Consider the following 19,780-nt stretch of genomic DNA (forward strand, 5'->3'; position numbering starts at 1 on the left):
GAGATCAACTTCAGGGACGATCTCGATAAATTTTTAAGTTCAGGGATTACTTTGAGCCTCGAGGGTAACTTCAGGGACCACTTTGATGCTTACCTTATTTATGTCTATTTGTTCCTATTTTCTTGGAATTGTAGCACGGGGAGAGTATTGTAGCACCGACACTAAATCAATGAAGAACAAAGATGGATACGCTCACAAGAATTATTGTATCAATTGCATTCCAAGTATGCTTCTCTGTAATGTCTTTGATCTTCTTCAGTTCAGTTTTAAACTTTTAATCCCTGCAGTTTGGACTTTGGAGGCATAATGTTACACGTCAACTGATAAGGATGACATGTGGTCTTATGTTCCTAGGTTCCTCGGTTACAATCATGGGTATTTTTAGTTTTAGTGCTATGTCTATTGTGGGATTTTTTTATTTATATATGCATGAAAAATTCTTTATTTTTTAATATACGCAGAGATGAAAATTTCTTTTAAATTGTGCATGGTCAATTTACAATTCTTACTAATGAAATAAAAATAGGCACCAATTCATGTTAGATGGCTACGAAATAGGGGCTGGTATCTGATACACGCCATGCCAAAATCACCAACCATAAAATAAGGCACTTCATGACCGACACACATGAAGTGAGCAACTCGCTGATGATACACCCGAGTTGGCCCATTCCAGGACGGGGCAGGCACGAAATGGTTTCAGAGCAGTGAAGGCATAGTTGGATGGCATCCACATGCAAATTTTTTTTATCCATTTAATCTCATGAATCTGAAGCACTTGCATATCTTATGGGTTTAGAAAAGGCCTGTGAATATTACTGTTTTGATATAATCATTTGAAAGTGACAATATTAAAGTCATTCAAATTCTTAAAGAAAAAAAAGTCCATAAAAATTATTTTGGTTTATTTATTAGTGATTGTTTAAGTTTAACTAATAGCCTTAGATCAGTAGATTATTCTCATGTAAAAAGGAATGGTAATAGAGTAACTCATGAATTAGTTCAAATGGCTCTTACTAATCCAAATACAGTGTGAATAGAAGATGCACCTTCCTTTATATGTAATTTGGCCTATTTAAATAGGAAAAGTATATGGAACCAAGAGACGATCAACCAAAAAGTAAACAACTCAATTAATTATAATTAATTTATTTTATTAAATTATAATTTAAATAATTGACATTAATGATTTGTTTGAAAAATTAGGTTTTGTAAAACAACCCCATAATCCTGTATTCTTCTCTCCTACATCGCGATAACGCTCTGCGATGGTGTCCCGCCCCACTGGAACTACTCTCGCCATCGTCGTCCCTCGGGAGTGCCATCTTCCCTCGTGATTTACACTGCCGTCAAACACCACAACGCCTCCCTCGCGATTTGTAGCCGTCACCACCGCAGACCCGTTTTTGTCGCGATTCGCAGCGCCGCCAACCACCACAGCCTCCTCATCGCGATTTGTCACCACCGCACCGCCGTTCTCGTTGTGATTCGCACCACCGCCACCACCGCCGCAGCCCTCCCCCTCACGATTCGCAGATTGTATGTTCCTCTAAAGCCTCTGAAGCTGAATAGTCCTTGATCATCAACGCAACCATGGCTATGAGACAACCACCTTGTTTAAGACAAAGTAACCTTTTTATTTCTTCATTAACATCACCTTCTGCATTCACCAAGTGGGAATTCTCCCTGCTTATAAACAATTTCTAGAATCCCCAAAGCATTATGCCATCTACTGAAGGGTGTGCCATGGCTTCTCTCATCATAACTTCCAAATCATCAGCTCTAACATACTCATTTCTTGAAGAAACATCAAGTTCAGTGAACCATATTGGTAAACCAAGAGTCTCTAATTTATCAAGTACAGAACAAACAATAGGCCCCATAGGACTATCTATGTGTCCTTGAATTCCAATTCCACCAACCGGTGCACCTTGGTGTTACAAATCAAGAATCTGTTGAATGTATTTCTCTGGTGTTGATCTTGAACATGTTTGTTAATTGGTGTGCTGTCTTGAACATGTTTGCTCTTATGTCTCTACCAAGCATGTCTTGATAAAATGAACCATGCAGCATTTCATTGTTAACATTATAGTGCCTGAACTTGCCCTTGTACCGATTCAAGAGGCTGCTTAACCGATTTTGGACCGCTTTCATCAAATCGTCTTTGTTCAGTGATTTGATCCACTGCTGAACTGTGCCTTCTACTTCTCAGAAGATGCAGTGGCCGCGGGTTTCTATCTTATTCTTAAGGCATAAGTCTAATATTTCATCAGCATCTTTGTAGTTGATATTCCCCTGTTGTGGTTCTATCCAATACCACTTCAACTCATTCCCAAACATAGCTCAGTTAAACAAATGTGATAATGTTACCTTTTGAAACACTTTTGATATATTTTGAAGATTTTTCTTGAGTTATAGTTGTGAATTTTTATAATATTTTAAGAATTGGATGTATTTTATTTTGGTCCTATTTAGTATCTTTCTTCTTGTAGGCAATTTGAATGTTTATGCAACAATTTACATCACATGACGTCACATGTTTCTTTTGTTAAACAAATAGATTTTTATATTAAATAGATGATTTTTCTTGTATTACTTTTGGTTATGATGAATTTCTGTATCTACAACATTGTAAATTGTATGGATAAGTTGAATGAATATTAAGATTCATTTCATTACATCTTAGCATGATAACAATTTTATAGTTATTTATGTGGGATAAGCTTTTTTTTATTTTTCATTCACATGGCTTCTATTAAAATAACATCTATTTAGTATGAAAAAAGAACATCTTGATGGTTGACAGAAGTAACATCTACTAAGAAAGTCCTTCTTAGTTTTGCAACCTCCACCCAAATAACATTATAATTTTGCATTTTTTGTTTGAACATCTTAAATTTTTTAGCCGAAAAGTCCTTCTTAGTTTTGAAATTATCATCCAAATCAAGAAAATAAAAACCAAAAGATTAACTAAAATCAAAAGAAAAAAGAAATGATTTCTTCATGCTATACTTGGCTTCTAGTATCTAAATAAAAGGGTTTTCTTTATTCTTCATCTTTCCTCTTAAACTCAATGAAAAATACAATCAGAAGAAAATATAAGAAAAATTTCATACTTTCAAGAACTTCTCACCTTGTGAATTAAAGAAAAAAATTCTATTTGGAACTAGATAACAGAGACATGGTTGGACATGCAACATGTCAGAATAATGAGAATTTGGCATGCATATCCATATACATAGTATTTATTAATTTATTTACGTCAAGGTGTATGCAACAAATGAATATCCATCTATGTCTATTATATATTAACTATAAAAATATTTATAAGTCACAACAATTAAATCAATAAGTACAATATGTGTTCAATTACTTCAAAGTTAATTTCCATCTTAAATGATGATTCATTTCAAAGAATCATCTATTTAGCATAAAAAGAAACATTCATTTGTTTAACAAAAAAAAAAATCTGACGTAGATTTTTGGACATTGCGCTCGGCTCTTCAGGATTCCCCTAGAAAGTGAAAGCAAAACAAAGCAATTACGGTCAAAGTGTATGCAACAAATAACAGCCATCTATGTCTATTGTATATTAACTATAAAAATGCTCATAAGTCACAACAATTGAATCAATAAATACCACATGCGTTGAATGACTTCAAAGTTAATTTCCACCTTAAATGATGATTCATTTCAAAGAATAATCAATTTAGTATAAAAAGAAACATTCATTTGTTTAACAAAAGAACCATCCAATCTATAATAAAAAAAAACCCAATCTCAAATAAAAGAACCATACAGTTGTCCAACTAGACAATCATCTCATAGCTACCAAATTACCAATAGATCAAGTTAAAATTCCAACAAATCCGTCCAAAAAATCACTTTTTGATGCTACAATGTTAAATGGCCACATTCAAACCAAGTTATAACTAACTTTTTTTTTTCTGAAACTCCCAAACCACAAGGAAGAACATCAGCTACTGTATACAACAGAAATCCAGCATGACACACAGAATCAATAATTTAGCAAAATCAAAGAGCATCTCATATGAACACCATTCCTAGTATCTAAACCCTAGAACAGATCAGAAACATCTAATCTCTAACAATTACAATTACAATATCCAACCCAGATAAAAGCAACATCCAATCTCTAACAATTGCAACATCCAATCATAATTTCAACAACATTCGATTTCTAATTACAGCAATTCAGCAACATATAGCAAATTAGCAAAATTAAATCAAATTGATTACCACCACAGTTCCTGAATCCTAGCACAGATTAGTAACATTTACTGTCAAACGAAACCATACCTATCCATTTACCTGTTACAGCCGCCTGAGGAGGTTGTAGAGCAGCAGCAAGCGACGGAACTGGAGGAGACGGGTCCTGCTGGCCTTCACGCGGAGGCGTTGAATGGTGCACGATGGGGAGCTTCGACCGAGCCAACAGTGAAGACGAACCCGCGACAGCAAGTTTGAATAGGGTCAGACTCGCATCCGATGGTGCTGACGTGGAGCTCGGCGGACTACACGGTGCAGACAGTGGTTGTTGAAGACGCCGGGTGCGAGGTCGAGAGAGTGATGCGCCGCCGTTGGGAGATGCGCCGGGTGGGGGATACGCCGCCGTTGGGGATGCTCGCCGACGGGATTGAGGTGGGAGGTGATAAGCTCTGGTCGTAAGAGGCAGTGGGGTGAAACGGAGAATTTTGAAAAATTAGGGTAAATGCTAGGTAATTAGAGTCGCGTCGCTCTGGTACCGTGTGCGGAGGCGCGATGGGCGGAGAGGCTAGGAGCGGCATCGCAGCGAAGAAGAGAGGGAAGAGGGTTGCGCGATGTTCCGGAGGCGTGGCGCAGGTGTAGATGATTTTCAAACTTCTGTGTGGTAAAACGGTGAAAGCAAAGGTAAGGTTTTTGGGAAGGGTGATTCTAGTTTAGTCTGGGTCAATTTTGGGATGGTGCTGAATTGATTTGGGTTTTCGGTTCCAGCCCAGAGACATTTAACTAGTTTTTGGCTGATATGATCTTGGTTTTCTAGCATTGTTGGTTTAAATATTATGGGTCCTATTCATGAATGGAAACTCCCTATTTGTCTTGTGAAAAAAATAAAGAGTAAAGTATATTTTTTGTTCCTGAAGTTTGGTAAAAGTTTTAAAAATATCCTTAAGTTTTATTTTGTTTCAATTTTGTCCTAAAAGTTTTCGATTTGCATCAAATATACCCCCGACGACTAAATTTTCAAAAAATTTAAGACTAATCTAACAATAACGCATGAAAATGATGCTTGATTTGCTTATATTGAGGGTTGTTCTTATGAAATGTTATTGAATTGGTCTTCAATTTTTAGAAAAATTAGCCATCAAGGATATATTTGATGCAAATCGAAAATTTTTCGGACAAAATTGAAATAAAATAAAATTTAAAAATATTTTTAAAACTTTTGCCAAACTTTAAAGACAAAAATATATACTTTACTCAAAAATAAATTAATTTGGTATTCATACAGCCGCTTTGCTTATGTGGGCCTTGGCGTGCTTCTTGTGTATTGAAGCTTTTTTCAGATAATAATCATTTTTTTTATAAATATACTAGAAATACGAGATGTCTTTGATAATTTTAGTTGTTAATTTTAATTAAAATATATATTATATATATTTTTTATAATTAAAATTAACGATTAAAATTATTAAAATAACAATATTTTTAAAATATTTAAAATTCTTTCAATAAAAAACATCTTTTATTAAGCACATGCCATTGTGATTTTTTTTATTTTTATGTTATTAAAAAATTATAAGATTGACAAGTTATGAGAGAGAAAAAATAAATTTAAAAAAATCATTTTCTAAAGTGGTTAAGAGAGGTTAGCATATAAATAATTTTACTATAGACATAATATATATTAATATACATTGTCATTGTTTGATTAATCATCTCACTTAATGAAATAAGATTTGATAGTGTTGTTATATTAAAAAAAAATAAAAATTAATAAAGCGATTGCATTAATTGAGAATGGATAGTTATATATTTCTTTTTTATAAGTTTAATTTTAATATATTTTTATTTTTTTATAAGGTTAATTTTGATTAACTGATATTATAAATTATTTTACATCGTCGTTTAATTATGTCTATTTTTTTAAGTGGGATTCGAATTTTAACACATATTTAAACAGACAGACAAGTGAAATAACTATTTGATCAACTAAGTTGGTTAAAAAGTTTTTTATTAACAATAGAGTGATAGACAACAATATGTTTGGGTAAAAGTATCAATTAAAAATTAAAAATTAAAAATCCAAGCCGTTCCAAGTTTTTGGATCTGGGCCGTTTTTCTACTAACCTAGGGTTGTTAATCGGTCCATAATATTGTGAAGCCCATTTTTATGGGCTTTTGTCAATAGGCTCAGGAAAAGAAAAACCGGGAAAAAGTAAAGCATCGAGTGTCCCAGCCCAAAATAACAAGCATGGAGTGAGTATAATGGGAAAGGGAGAGGGAAGGGAAGGGAAGGGAAGGGAGAATGTAAGAGAGAAAGATATTGAAAAGGAATTGACAGAACATTTTGGGAGGGAAAAATGAGAATGAAATGAAGTGAAGGCATTGCGAGAACGTAACAGTAATAATAGATGGCAAAGGCAAAGCTTTCGAGCTTAGTGCACGAGCTTCGAGAACGCATTGCGGCTTCTTCTTCAACTCCAACCACCACCACCACCACCACTAACAATAATGTAACTGCCTCAGACGACGACGCTTTGGAAGTCAGGTTTCGTAGCGTGCTCCCTAATCTTATCAACGCATACCTGCTCCCTTACTCCTCCGCCAATGAGAGAGAAGCCATCGCCGTCGTCAAGCTCGTCTCTCACACCGCCAAGTACTTCCCCGGCGTCTTCTTCCACGGCTCCGACTCTGCTTCCCTTCTCCCTATCCTCGCTCGCCTTCTCCCTTTCTTCTCCGATCCTCTCTTCCGCTCTCGTCATGCTGTCTTCTTCGAAGCTCTTGGATCTCTTCTCTCCTTGCTTCGTACCGGTGCTCGCGACGCTTTCCGCCACTTCTTCCTTGACGCCATGCTCGCCGTTCAAGGTAACTGCAATTCACAACTCTAGTGTTGAAAAAATTTAGTGTTAGGTAAGTGTTTTTTGTTGTGCTTGAAATCAATAAGCTCTTTGCGCTTGTAGATGTCGTACACGTGGCTTCCCTTTGCCATCAACATGATTGCAATGATGGATCATCAACTTCTAAGTTCACGATTAAGTGTTTCTGCGACTCGTTCTCAGGAATAGGAGATCTACCGGCAACGCTCAAACCGTTGGATGGTTATGGTTTATTGATTGACCTCAGTGGCCAAGCGAGGTGGCAGCCTTTTGCTACTTGGATTTTGAAGCTTATCAGTAAATGTATCACCAAAGGAACGCTTTATGTTGAAGGATTGATCGGCGTGTCGTTTGTTTCTGCTGCATGTTCGCTCTTATGCTATGGGGATTCTGATCTTCACATGGTATGTAATGAACGATTCATGGAAATTGGAGTTTAAGAGTTTCACACTTTCATTCAGTTTTACTGAAAAACTGTACCTGATTATTTATTTTTGATTTTGGAAGGCATGCTTTGACTTTGTACACATCCTTGGAACTGTTACAAACTATGATATCATTCCTTATTACAATTTAATCCTGTCAATATGTACTATCCTGAATGTGGACAAGGAGGGGCTTCCTGTATTCAGGTTTGAATATTTGATTACTTTATTATTATTTTTTTTAAAAAATTGGTTTCATATGATTGAGGTGTTTGTATATTATGGATGCCTCCTTCGGAAGTAATTTTCTTATAAAACCCTGCTTCCAATACATTTAGAAGATTGTCTTGAAAGGTTCTTTAAGTGAATAAATAAGGATGTTTCCTACTCCCTAAATTAAGATAAAGCTCCCTTGCAGAAACATGGCTTATGATTCTTCGATGGGTATTTGCCTCAATGCACTCTACTCTAGCTGCCCAGAAGATGTTGTCAAACTTACCGCTGCTGATTTAGTCAGTGTATTCCGCCGATCGTTGTCGAGAACCAAAAGCCAGGAACTTAAGGTTAACATTGAAACTAGCATTTCTTTGGAAAAGTTTTGTTAACTAGGGAGCTATTTGTTGGTTTTCATTGTTTGTTCCTACCCTTTTCAGGAAGTCTGATACATTTTAAGCTGTGAATTGCTCAACAGGTTCTAATAGTATTCCTTTTACAGGTTGCACTATGCAGTGCCTATGCTAGGATTGCGCGAGTTTGTCCTCCGCATATCTGGCAGCCAGAATATCTAATATCTGCACTTTATCAACTAGAAGACCTATTCCGGCCTCTAATAGATTGCTTTCAAGTAGCTCTATCTACACTTGGTCCACATCTTGTTGGGGGAGTCCAAGGAAATGATAACACTTTAACCACATTAGCATCCAATGATCAGTCAATTCAAAGCATGAGGCTTGGCCTAAAGAGGCCCATTGAGGACGTTCATAATCCAACAATCAAGCGGCAAAAAGTGAATGAGGAAATTGTTGCCAGTCTTGAGATGGAATGCAAATATAGTGGTATAGTTACTTGCCAAAGGGTAGAGGATTATGCTGATCATATGAATAAATCTCTTCTTTCATTTGTCCAATCATTAAATGCTCCTGCTGTTAGTGATGCTTTGCTGAGTTTGAGACCGATGGCCGCTTTATCTGCACTTAGCATGCTATGCATTACCTTTTCTATTTATCCAGAAACTGATATATATCTCAGAATTTTTCAGCAGATGCATACATGGCTTCCTTGGATAGTTGAACAGGTAGGAAGGCTGTAGCTGAAAATTCCTGGCATACAATTTGTTTCTCTTTCAGTGAACTAACTTTTTATGTTATTATAGGCTAAAGAAGGAAATTCAATTACCATAGATATCTCCACCTACCTGGAAGGAATTCACAGTATATTGCTTTCCCAAAGTAAGCTTTGTATCTTGCTGTCATTGGCACTGTCAATTACCTTGTACTTTCATAATAATAATAGTAATAGTAATAAACATTTTGTTATTTCTATTGGATGCATTGTTTTGCCTCTAATTTTATTTGGTGACTAGTACATATAAGGTTTGCTGTTGGGCCTTATTTGCCCAGCTTACGTGATATCACATGTCTTGAACAGAATATCATAATGTTTTGGGCAGCTTGTCGATTCAAGTAGTGTATTTTTTAATATGCATTTCTTGTCAAATGTTTAATTTCTCAATATATTGTTGCTGGTAGCATTCTAGATTCCTGGTAAATCCTCTCTTATTTCTTTTGTGTATTAAGTTGGAGCTGGGTGTTAGGTTTGTCTAGGAGTTTAAACAGATGAAAAGAAACCAAGTATGGTGATTTTTCTGGATTCATCCTTAAATTCACTTATACTCCATGTTTGAGGTATCTAATATTTCATGCTAATGTCTTCTCAATCAGGATCTGCTTTCAAGGAAAACAACAACTTATTGCAAGATAAGCGATACCGTGAAGACCTTTGTGTAGTGCTTAAACTTCCTTGGACTCATATGCTACCTGCTGTTGATAACCATTGCCCATGGAAAGCAAAATGCCTTTCTCTTCAAGTATTATCCAAGCTAGGCCCAAACTTGAGCAGCAGTGTTGTTCTTGAAGTTTTAGATATGGGTCTGCATGATGAAGCTGAAAAAGTAAGAACTGAAGCTGTCATTTCTATGCCAGTGATGCTTTTCTGGTCTACTCTTGATATATCATCTCCTGTCATTCAAAAGATTGAGTAAGTAACTAAGTAAATGTTTTTTGCGTACATGATTTAGATAATGTGTTTGGTCAGGCTTGTTATTTGGTTAGTTTCATTGTAGCTGTTTGTTTAACGTGAAGGCTCTCATCGACGAGATGTTGATATTTGAATTGCAGGAGGTAATTGAAAGAACATGTTTGCTATTTTTTTTTCCTTTCCTCCAAACTGTTGCTTCCTTTTTCTAGGATGGATTATGTCTGGAACAAGCATTTCTTTTTCCTTTTCTATCTTTCTTTCTTTTTTTTTCCCCATCATTTAAAATTCAAATGGCAAAATCTTGTTCTTTGAAGTGTGTTTCCCTTTTATACCTCATCTTTCATCAAGATTGTTTGATTAGAGGTTTTCTGTTTCCAAGGTTTTTCCTGTTCCAATATTATGACAACTCTCCTGTTCTTAAGCAGTTCTTTTGCCATTATGTATGTGTCAGTTAAATTTCCCATCACATTGATATATACATGGAGGAAAGTTGTATCTCTTTTAACAAATGATGCACAGACAAATCTTCTGTTTGTTACATTTTCCCTATCTGTTATGCAGGTACATAAGGAGAGATAATGAGAAGGTAAAGAAATTGGTTCCCATAACACTTGGTATGTTGTCATGCCTTTATGGATGCAGAGGAGCTACCTCTGGCTTACATACAGATGAATGCAAATTATTTCTGAATGTAAAAGATGGAAAACCATGTTGGTCGGTAGATTGTTTACTGCAAAATTTCAGATGCTCAAAATGTGACAGAAATTTTATTCGCAATCATGGTGAGCAGCATCCTCCAATTATTCACCAAGCTAATGTGCATGGAGCAAATGTAGATGTTAGTTTGGAATGTAATCTTATTCAACTTCAGTCTTTATTTTTTGAACTTCTGTTTGATGAGTCATCACATGATGTCCAAATTTCCTGCGTGAAAGTTATTCATCGCATCCTTGCACATGGATCTGCGGATAATCTGATTCAAACTAGATTTCAGTGGATAAAATGTGTAGAGTTTCTTTTAATTAGCAGGAGCAAGGAATTGAGAGAAGCATTTTGCAGTCAGATTAGTTCATTTGCAGACAATCTCATTTTGAGTTTGATTTTTCCTGGAGATGTTGACAAAAGCAAGGAGCAGAAATTCTTGGATACAATTCAACATGCCATGACAGTAGCAGAAAGTCCTCAGATATTAGAGACTCTAATGGAATGCATAGCGGAAATAATGTCTGCTGTTAATGTAGATAGCAAAATGTTCTTGTATTGTCTAATTTTGTTGGTTGATCGGCTAGATAGCATGCATGTGGCGGTAAGAATGAATGCATCAAGGTTAATACACAAGGCTTGCTATTTCCATCTGAAAGGAGGTCTGGAGCTAATTCTTTTAAAAGATGTTCATATTTGTACCGAACTGTATGATTATATCTCTGAGAGACTTGCGAGCCGTCCGGTTTTAGTGAAGGAGTTTGCGGAAGCTGTTTTTGGCATTGAGACTGAAGAACTTGTGAAGAAAATGGTCCCTTTTGTTCTCCCAAAGCTTGTGGTCTGTCATCAGGACAACAATCAAGCAGTTGACACCTTACATGAGTTGGCCAAGTGTTTGAACACTGATATGGTGCCACTTATAGTTAACTGGCTGCCAAAAGTGCTTGCATTTGCTCTTCATCAAGCAGATGACCAAAAGTTACTTGCTTCTGTGCAGTTTTACCATGCACAAACTGGTTCCAACAAGCAGGAAATATTTGCAGCTGCTTTACCTGCACTTCTAGATGAACTTATATGCTTTACAGATGGTGGTGATTCAGATGAGATAAATATAAGGTAAACTGAGTGTATCTCTGGAATTTGATATTCTATGGCATTATGGTTGAAACTTTCAAAACTGGACATTAATATTGATAACTCATATGAGCTTTCTCCCTAGATTTAGCTAATATTAAGGATCACATACTTTAGGTAATCAATTGTTTATATTCATTTTCTTTTATCATTGACTAGTTTGTAGAATGGTTTTGTTCCATGCTGCTGTTTATTAGAAACTATTGCAGTGAATCCCTACGTACTATGATACTCCTATAGCCATCTTTGAAAGGCAAACAAAGGGTTCATAATTTGATAGTGATAATGGAAGCAAACTATTGCTGATTAAGAGTACATGAGTTTTACTTGTCCTTTCTCATTCTTTTCTAATTTTTTTACAGATTAGCAAGAGTGCCTCAGATGATTAAAGGCATTGCTATTGTTCTCACTGGTGGAGATGATCTTCCAGGGTTTTTGAGGAATCATTTTGTTGGCCTCCTTAATAGTATAGACAGGAAGTTGCTCCATGCTGACGATTTTGTGCTTCGGAGACAAGCATTGAAGCGTATTGAGATGCTTATTAGAATGATGGGTTCTCATCTTAATACTTATGTACCAAAATTGATGGTTCTTCTGATGCATGCAATAGGTAATGAATCACTGCAAAAGGAGGGTCTGTCTGTCTTGCACTTTTTCATAAAACAATTGGCTGAAGTATCACCATCTAGCATTAAGCATATAATTTCTCAAGTTTTTGCCTCCCTTCTTCCGTTCTTGGAAAGAGACAAAGAAAATTCCTCCACACACTTGGACAAAGTGGTAGAAATTTTGAAAGAACTGAGTCTTAAGAACACGGCTATCCTAAAACAGCATATATGTGAGTTCCCCCCGTTACCCAGCATACCTGCTTTGAAGGAAGTGAACAAAGCGATTGAGGATGCACGTGGGTCATCAAATTTGAAGGATCAGTTGCGAGATGTAGTGGATGGTTTAAATCACGAGAACTTAAATGTGAGGTACATGGTAGCATGTGAGCTTTGCAAGCTTTTGAACTTGAGATGGAAGGATGTTACCGCTCTAATCACTGCTGAATCTGGTTCAGACTTGGATGTCTTGAGTTTGTTGATCACATCACTGTTAAGAGGATGTGCAGAAGAGTCAAGGACTGCAGTTGGGCAGCGGTTGAAGTTGGTTTGTGCTGATTGTCTCGGAGCCCTTGGTGCTGTTGACCCTGCTAAAGTAAAAAGCTTTTCATGTCAACGTTTCAAAATTCAATGTTCTGATGATGACCTCATATTTGAACTGATCCACAAACACCTAGCTCGGGCATTTAGATCAGCTCCTGATACTGTTATTCAAGACTCTGCCGCATTGGCTATACAAGAGTTACTAAAATTTGCTGGTTGTGAAGCATCGCTGGATGAGAATGCTCCAGCTTCCACATCACAGGAAAAGAAGGATGAGGATAATAGTAACAGTTTTACATCCAAAATTAAGAGATCCAATTGTAGTAATGTGATGAACAATAGAGGCCAAAAATTATGGGACCGGTTCTCTAATTATGTGAAAGAGATAATTGCCCCATGCTTAACATCTAGGTTTCAGCTTCCTAAAGTGCCCGAATCAACATCTGCTGGCCCAATTTACCGCCCTTCTATGTCATTTAGAAGATGGATATTCTTTTGGATTAGGAAACTGACTATGCATGCTACTGGATCTCGTGCAAGCATCTTTAATGCTTGTCGAGGTATTATACGCCATGATATGCAAACAGCAATATATTTGCTTCCATACTTAGTTCTTAATGCTGTCTGTCATGGAACACAGGAGGCACGGCACAGTATAACAGAAGAAATCCTTTCAGTTCTTGATGCAGCTGCATCAGAGAACAGTGGTGCTCCAGTTCATGGATACAGTGGTGGTCAAAGTGAAGTTTGTATTCAAGCTGTGTTTACTCTTCTTGATAATCTTGGACAATGGGTGGATGATGTTGAACAAGGGCTTGCACTTTCCCTTTCTAATTCATCAGCATCTAAGCAACAGAACTCAAAGGATCCAACTTCAAATTCCTTGACATATCAGGACCAACTCCTTGTACAGTGTAAATATGTTTCTGAGCTTCTCTCTGCAATTCCAAAGGTGACTCTTGCTAGTGCTTCTTTTAGGTGTCAGGCTTATGCAAGGTCCTTGATGTACTTTGAATCCTATGTGAGGGAAAAGTCAGGTGCTTTCAATCCTGCTGCTGAGAGGAGTGGCATCTTTCAGGACGAAGATGTTTCTCATCTTATGGAAATATACAGCTGTTTGGATGAACCAGATGGGTTGTTTGGCTTGTCCTGTTTAAGTAAATCTTTGAGGTTGCAAGATCAACTTCTAATAAACAAAAAAGCTGGTAACTGGGCTGATGTGTTGACTTCCTGTGAACAAGCTTTGCAGATGGAGCCAACCTCAGTTCAGAGGCATTCAGATGTCCTTAACTGTTTACTGAACATGTGCCATCTTCAGGCCATGGTCACTCATGTTGATGGTTTGATTTCTAGGATTCCTCAGTACAAGAAAGCATGGTCCATGCAAGGTGTGCAGGCAGCCTGGAGGCTTGGCAGGTGGGATTTGATGAATGAGTACCTTAGTGGAGCTGATGAAGAAGGTTTAGTTTGCAGCAGCTCTGAAAGTAATGCTTCATTTGACTTGGATGTTGCAAAGATTCTTCAAGCAATGATGAAGAGGGATCACTTCTCAGTTGCAGAGAAAATTGCTTTATCCAAGCAGTCATTAATTGCCCCTTTAGCTGCTGCAGGGATGGATTCTTACATGCGGGCATACCCATTCGTTGTAAAACTTCACTTTCTACGGGAGTTGGAGGACTTCCATTCTCTTTTAGGTGATGACTCTTTCTTAGAGAAATCATTTCATTTGGGTGATTTAGCTTTCTCCAAATTGGTTGAAAACTGGGATAATCGTATCAGATTTACACAATCTTCACTATGGGCTAGAGAGCCACTACTAGCTTTGAGGAGACTGGTTTTCAGTGCAAGCAGTCTTCGTCCTCAAGTTGGTAACTGCTGGCTTCAATATTCAAAGTTATGTCGCTTGGCTGGTCACTATGAAACAGCCAACAGAGCAATTTTAGAAGCCCAGGCCTGTGGTGCTCCTAACGTCCACATGGAAAATGCAAAACTTCTTTGGAGTACCCGGCGGTCAGATGGTGCCATTGCAGTATTACAGCAATCTCTCTTGAACATGCCCGTTGAAGTGTTAGGCTGTGCTGCTCTGTCATCTATTACTAGCCTTTCCCTAGTACCACTTAACCCAGCACCTATTGTCTGTGAAAGTCAATCTCCAAATGAGAACAGAGATATTGCGAAGACTCTCCTTTTGTACTCAAGGTGGATTCATTACACTGGCCAGAAACAGAAGGAAGATGTCATAAGTCTTTATACGAGGGTGAGGGAACTGCAGCCCAAATGGGAGAAAGGATACTTCTATATTGCTAAGTATTGTGATGAAGTGCTCGGTGATGCCCGGAAACGCCAGGAGGAGAATATTGAACTTGGTCCCAGACGAGTTTCTTCAAAGGCTGCTACTGTTGGTGGTGAAATGTCTTGGTGGTCCTATCTTCCTGATGTACTGTTATTCTACGCAAAAGGACTTCACAGGGGACACAAGAATCTATTTCAGGCACTTCCAAGGTTATTAACCCTGTGGTTTGACTTTGGAAGTATGTGTCAAAGAAGTGGTTCCTCAAACCTTAAAGATCTAAAGAGTATACATGGGAAGGTAGATAGGCAAAAAACTTTTCTTGTCTTCGTAGCTTGTAAATAGGAAAGACTTGCCCACTACTTTTACATTTGTGTTTTTTCCTTTCTTCTTTTTGATAGGTAATGAGTATTATGAGAGGATGCTTGAAGGATTTACCAACATACCATTGGTTGACGGTGCTACCTCAACTGGTTTCTAGAATTTGCCACCAGAATGAAGAAATTGTTCGACTGGTTAAACTTATTATTATCTCTGTTCTTCGTCAGTATCCACAGCAGGGCCTATGGATTATGGCTGCAGTTTCAAAATCTACTGTTCCTTCAAGGCGGGAAGCAGCAGCTGAAATCATACAAGGTGCACGTAAAGGTTTCAGCCTGGGAAGTAATGAGAACAGTTTGTTTGTTCAATTTGCGAGCCTTATTGATCATTTGATCAAGTTATGCTTTCATCCTGGTCAGCCAAGGGCAAGGACAATTAATCTCTCAACTGAATTTAGTGCTCTAAAGAGGATGATGCCTCTGGGGATCATTATGCCAATTCAACAATCTCTTACCGTTAATCTGCCAACAGTTGAGGGGAAGCCTGGTGATTCACTTATGCCAGATATCTTTGCTGCCACAGATCTTCCTACCATAGCAGGAATTTCAGATGAGGCTGAAATTCTTTCATCTCTTCAGCGACCTAAGAAAGTGAGTGGATTAGGGTGCATTTGATTTGCGTTTTCATTTTCACCTTTTTTTATAGAATTCTATGAAGGAAAAAGAGAAAATAGAAGGTACATAAAGAAAACAGAATTTTATTGTTTTCATGTTTTCTCTTTCCTTCACAAAATTCTGAAAACAGAAAACATTGGAAATGAAAATGTAAACCAGATGCACCCTTATTTTTCTTTATCAAATATAACTTCATTTATTTTCTCTCTGATTTCTGAGTTCATAGTTCACTTTGTCTGCATGCATGGTGTGATCCAGTACTGTTTTCTTTCTTCATCCTTCTTTCTTCCTTCTGTTTTTTATTCTTTTCTTTTCTTTGTTCTTTTCCTTTTTTATTTCCTCAGTTTCAGTTTGCACATACTTTCAGTTGACTAGGTATTGTTAATCAGTAGACACTGCTGCTTATTGTGATACATTAATTACATAACTTCTTTTCAGTTTCCACAGACATGTAGCATGCACTATCATCTTAATGAATCCCTATGTATTTCAGATCATTCTACTGGGCAGTGATGGCCTTGAACGTCCCTTTCTTTGCAAACCTAAGGATGATCTTCGCAAAGATGCCCGCATGATGGAGTTTACTGCAATGATTAATCGATTGCTATCCAAATATCCTGAAAGTCGACGAAGGAAGCTCTATATTCGTACTTTTGCTGTGATTCCTTTGACAGAGGACTGTGGTATGGTAGAGTGGGTGCCCCACACTCGTGGACTTCGACAAATTCTTCAAGACATATATATAACTTGTGGGAAGTATGACAGGCAGAAAACTAATGGTCATATTAAACGAATTTATGATCAATGCCAAGGTAAAATGCCAGAGGATGAGATGCTTAAGGGAAAAATCCTTCCGATGTTTCCTCCTGTTTTCCACAAATGGTTCTTGACTACATTTTCTGAGCCTGCTGCCTGGTTCAGGGCCCGTGTTGCTTATGCTCACACTACTGCAGTTTGGTCTATGGTCGGGCATATTGTGGGGCTGGGTGACCGGCATGGTGAAAACATTCTTTTTGACTCTACCAGTGGTGATTGTGTTCATGTTGATTTCAGTTGCTTATTTGACAGAGGCCTGCAGTTGGAGAAGCCTGAGCTTGTTCCTTTTCGGTTAACCCAGGTAAGAGAAACCCATGTTGGAAGTGGCAACAAATCCAACATGTTCTCTATGTCTTGATAACTTTTCTCTGATATCAATACCATCTATCTATCTATCTGTCTATCTAAAAGTTGATACTAGCTTTTTTTACATCGAGTTTAAGCCATGTTTTCTCCTATAATGATGCTATGTCAGCAACTTTGATTACTTGGCAAAACTTGGAAATCAACCAATCATCTTTTAGTAAAAGATTTTAAAAAATAAAAAAAAACTCTTATCTATTATTATTCAATTAAAACATAAAGTACTAATTAAATACAATAAACATACATTAAAAGTGCCGTATTAATAATAATTACAAAAATTTTCAATTACAAATGTTAAAATTCTACAACTTATAAATGTTAAGACTTAAGATTCTTACTACTACATTATTTAGTCTACTTATATATGTTACATAAGACTCTGTTAGGATTAGTGTTGGGCCTATAACCCAACTAGAGAATGAGAATTATACTATAAATGGGAATATGATGTAATAGTAAGAGCATACATGATGTAATTGAAAACTCTACTTTTTCTCTTTGGCCCTAGTCTTAGGGATTTCTATCCTACTCTCTGAATTTCTACCTAATTCTCTCTATTCCTTGATACAATATTCGTATCAGACTCTTACTATTCTTTTTTTTCTTAATCTCTCATTAACTGGCGAAAACTCCTCCAAGTAAGTTTAAATTTGCCACATTTCCTTACTAAATACATTTAAATATATCATGATTATAAAACTAATTCATAATTTTATATTATATTTTTGGTATTTTTCATTCTCATTCATTTTTTCTAACCCAAGTAAGTATAAATTTGGCACATCTCCTTACTAGATATATTCAAATATACCATGATTAGTCACAAAAAAAAAAAATATACCATGATTATAAAGTTAATATAATTTTATATTACATTTTTTGTGTTTTTCATTCTCATTCATTTTTTTCTAACTTTTTTTTTTAGTTATTTGTAAACCAAAGAACACCATATGAGAAGACAAAGTATGACAACTAAAACAAATGTAAAAATGGAAGCAACAAATGAAAACATAGCTTTGTACAACTCTAATATAAAAGGCCTATGTCTTTTTTAAAATTAAATAAATTTAAATTCTTAAAATAATAAACTGTATTTCAATTTGTATTACATTTTAGTTGAATAAGTATATGAAATTATATACAAATTATCAAATAAATGTTCTGCAAAAAATTTTTAATATAAAACAATTCAAATTTAATATTAGTTTATATATTATCTAATCAATCTCTAAATAATATAATACTTGTTAGAATTAACTATATAGTATAATTAATTTACCTCTCAGCTCATTGTGCGGGTCTCACTCTAGTTGGCAATAATAAGCCATACCTTCTCCAAATATATCTGGAATTATGTAGTCTGGAATATTTTTCATAACTAAATAAGAATTAAGAATTACTGAAGATAATATTATTTTAATGCTTGAGAAACTTAATTGCTTGCTGCTGATTATGTTTTGGTTCTTGTGAATTCTGCGATGAACATACAGAACATGATTGATGGTTTAGGTATCACTGGATATGAGGGAATCTTCTTGAGGGTTTGTGAAATTACACTTTCTGTATTGAGGACACACAGGGAGACTCTTATGAGCGTTCTTGAAACTTTCATCCATGATCCACTTGTGGAATGGACAAAATCTCACAAGTCCAGTGGAGTAGAAGTTCAGAATCCACATGCACAGGTTTGGTGTTCCACTCTATTTTTAGTATCAAGACAAATTTGAATATAGTAACCGTAGTACTGACTTTAAGTTCATTATTCATTCATTGGTAATAGTTCAGATCAAAAGAACATTAAAGAAAATTATCCAAGATATGATTATGGTTTGCAACAATAAAGCAATTTAAATTTTTATTATTTTATTCCTTCCGTGGATTTTACAGAGAGCCATTAGTAATATTGAAGCAAGGTTACAAGGGGTTGTGGTTGGTGTTGGAGCTGCACCTTCGTTGCCCCTTGCTGTAGAAGGTCAAGCCCGAAGACTGATTGCTGAAGCAGTATCTCACAAGAATCTTGGAAAGATGTACATATGGTGGATGCCATGGTTTTGAGGATCAGTTGAATTGAAAAGTTCTTACAATAGTTTAGACAGTTACAATACAACGTTGCTAATTAATCTAGAATTGAACCAGCAAGCTGAGGACGGATTTGTTCGAGGTCATCCTCTTTTGGTATAGTAGTTACAGGACTTTGAGACGCAGGAGATTCAACCTCATCCAGCTGCAAGTACTATGCCCATTTTGCTTAACCTGGCTAGATCCATCAGCTAGAAGGGTGCATCGCATTGGAAGTATAGATCCTCTGTTTTATTTCTTTGTATATAACTTCTCTCGGGGTAGTTATGGACCCATTCCTTATATATGAATGCATCAAATTACATGGTTCCATGTGATAATTTCATAGCATATGTACAGGTAAGTGTATAACAACTTGCATGGAGAAGGGAAAAAATGTAAAAAACAAGCTTCCAAGTTCCAACATACCATGCTTGACTATCAAGATCAAGCATGTAATATAATATACTTCCAAACTTGACTGACATTT

At 36.4% G+C, this 19,780-nt stretch overlaps 1 protein-coding gene across 1 annotated transcript; it reads left to right on the forward strand.

Annotated features, from left to right (window-relative positions):
* Window positions 1–6,513: 6,513 nt before the first annotated feature.
* On the forward strand, window positions 6,514–19,699 carry ATR (Ataxia telangiectasia-mutated and RAD3-like protein). Its single transcript, XM_016320044.3, has 13 exons — window positions 6,514–7,089; window positions 7,185–7,504; window positions 7,608–7,732; window positions 7,944–8,088; window positions 8,241–8,819; window positions 8,898–8,973; window positions 9,466–9,781; window positions 10,343–11,599; window positions 11,980–15,355; window positions 15,457–16,026; window positions 16,544–17,167; window positions 18,723–18,917; window positions 19,120–19,699. The coding sequence occupies exons 1-13, from the start codon at window positions 6,636–6,638 to the stop codon at window positions 19,285–19,287; spliced, it is 8,205 nt and encodes a 2,734-aa protein (XP_016175530.1). The 5' UTR covers window positions 6,514–6,635; the 3' UTR covers window positions 19,288–19,699.
* Window positions 19,700–19,780: the final 81 nt, after the last annotated feature.

Source organism: Arachis ipaensis, chromosome B9 (genome assembly GCF_059453495.1).
Source record: "Arachis ipaensis isolate K30076 ecotype BB chromosome B9, ASM5945349v1, whole genome shotgun sequence".
Lineage (NCBI taxonomy): Eukaryota > Viridiplantae > Streptophyta > Magnoliopsida > Fabales > Fabaceae > Arachis > Arachis ipaensis.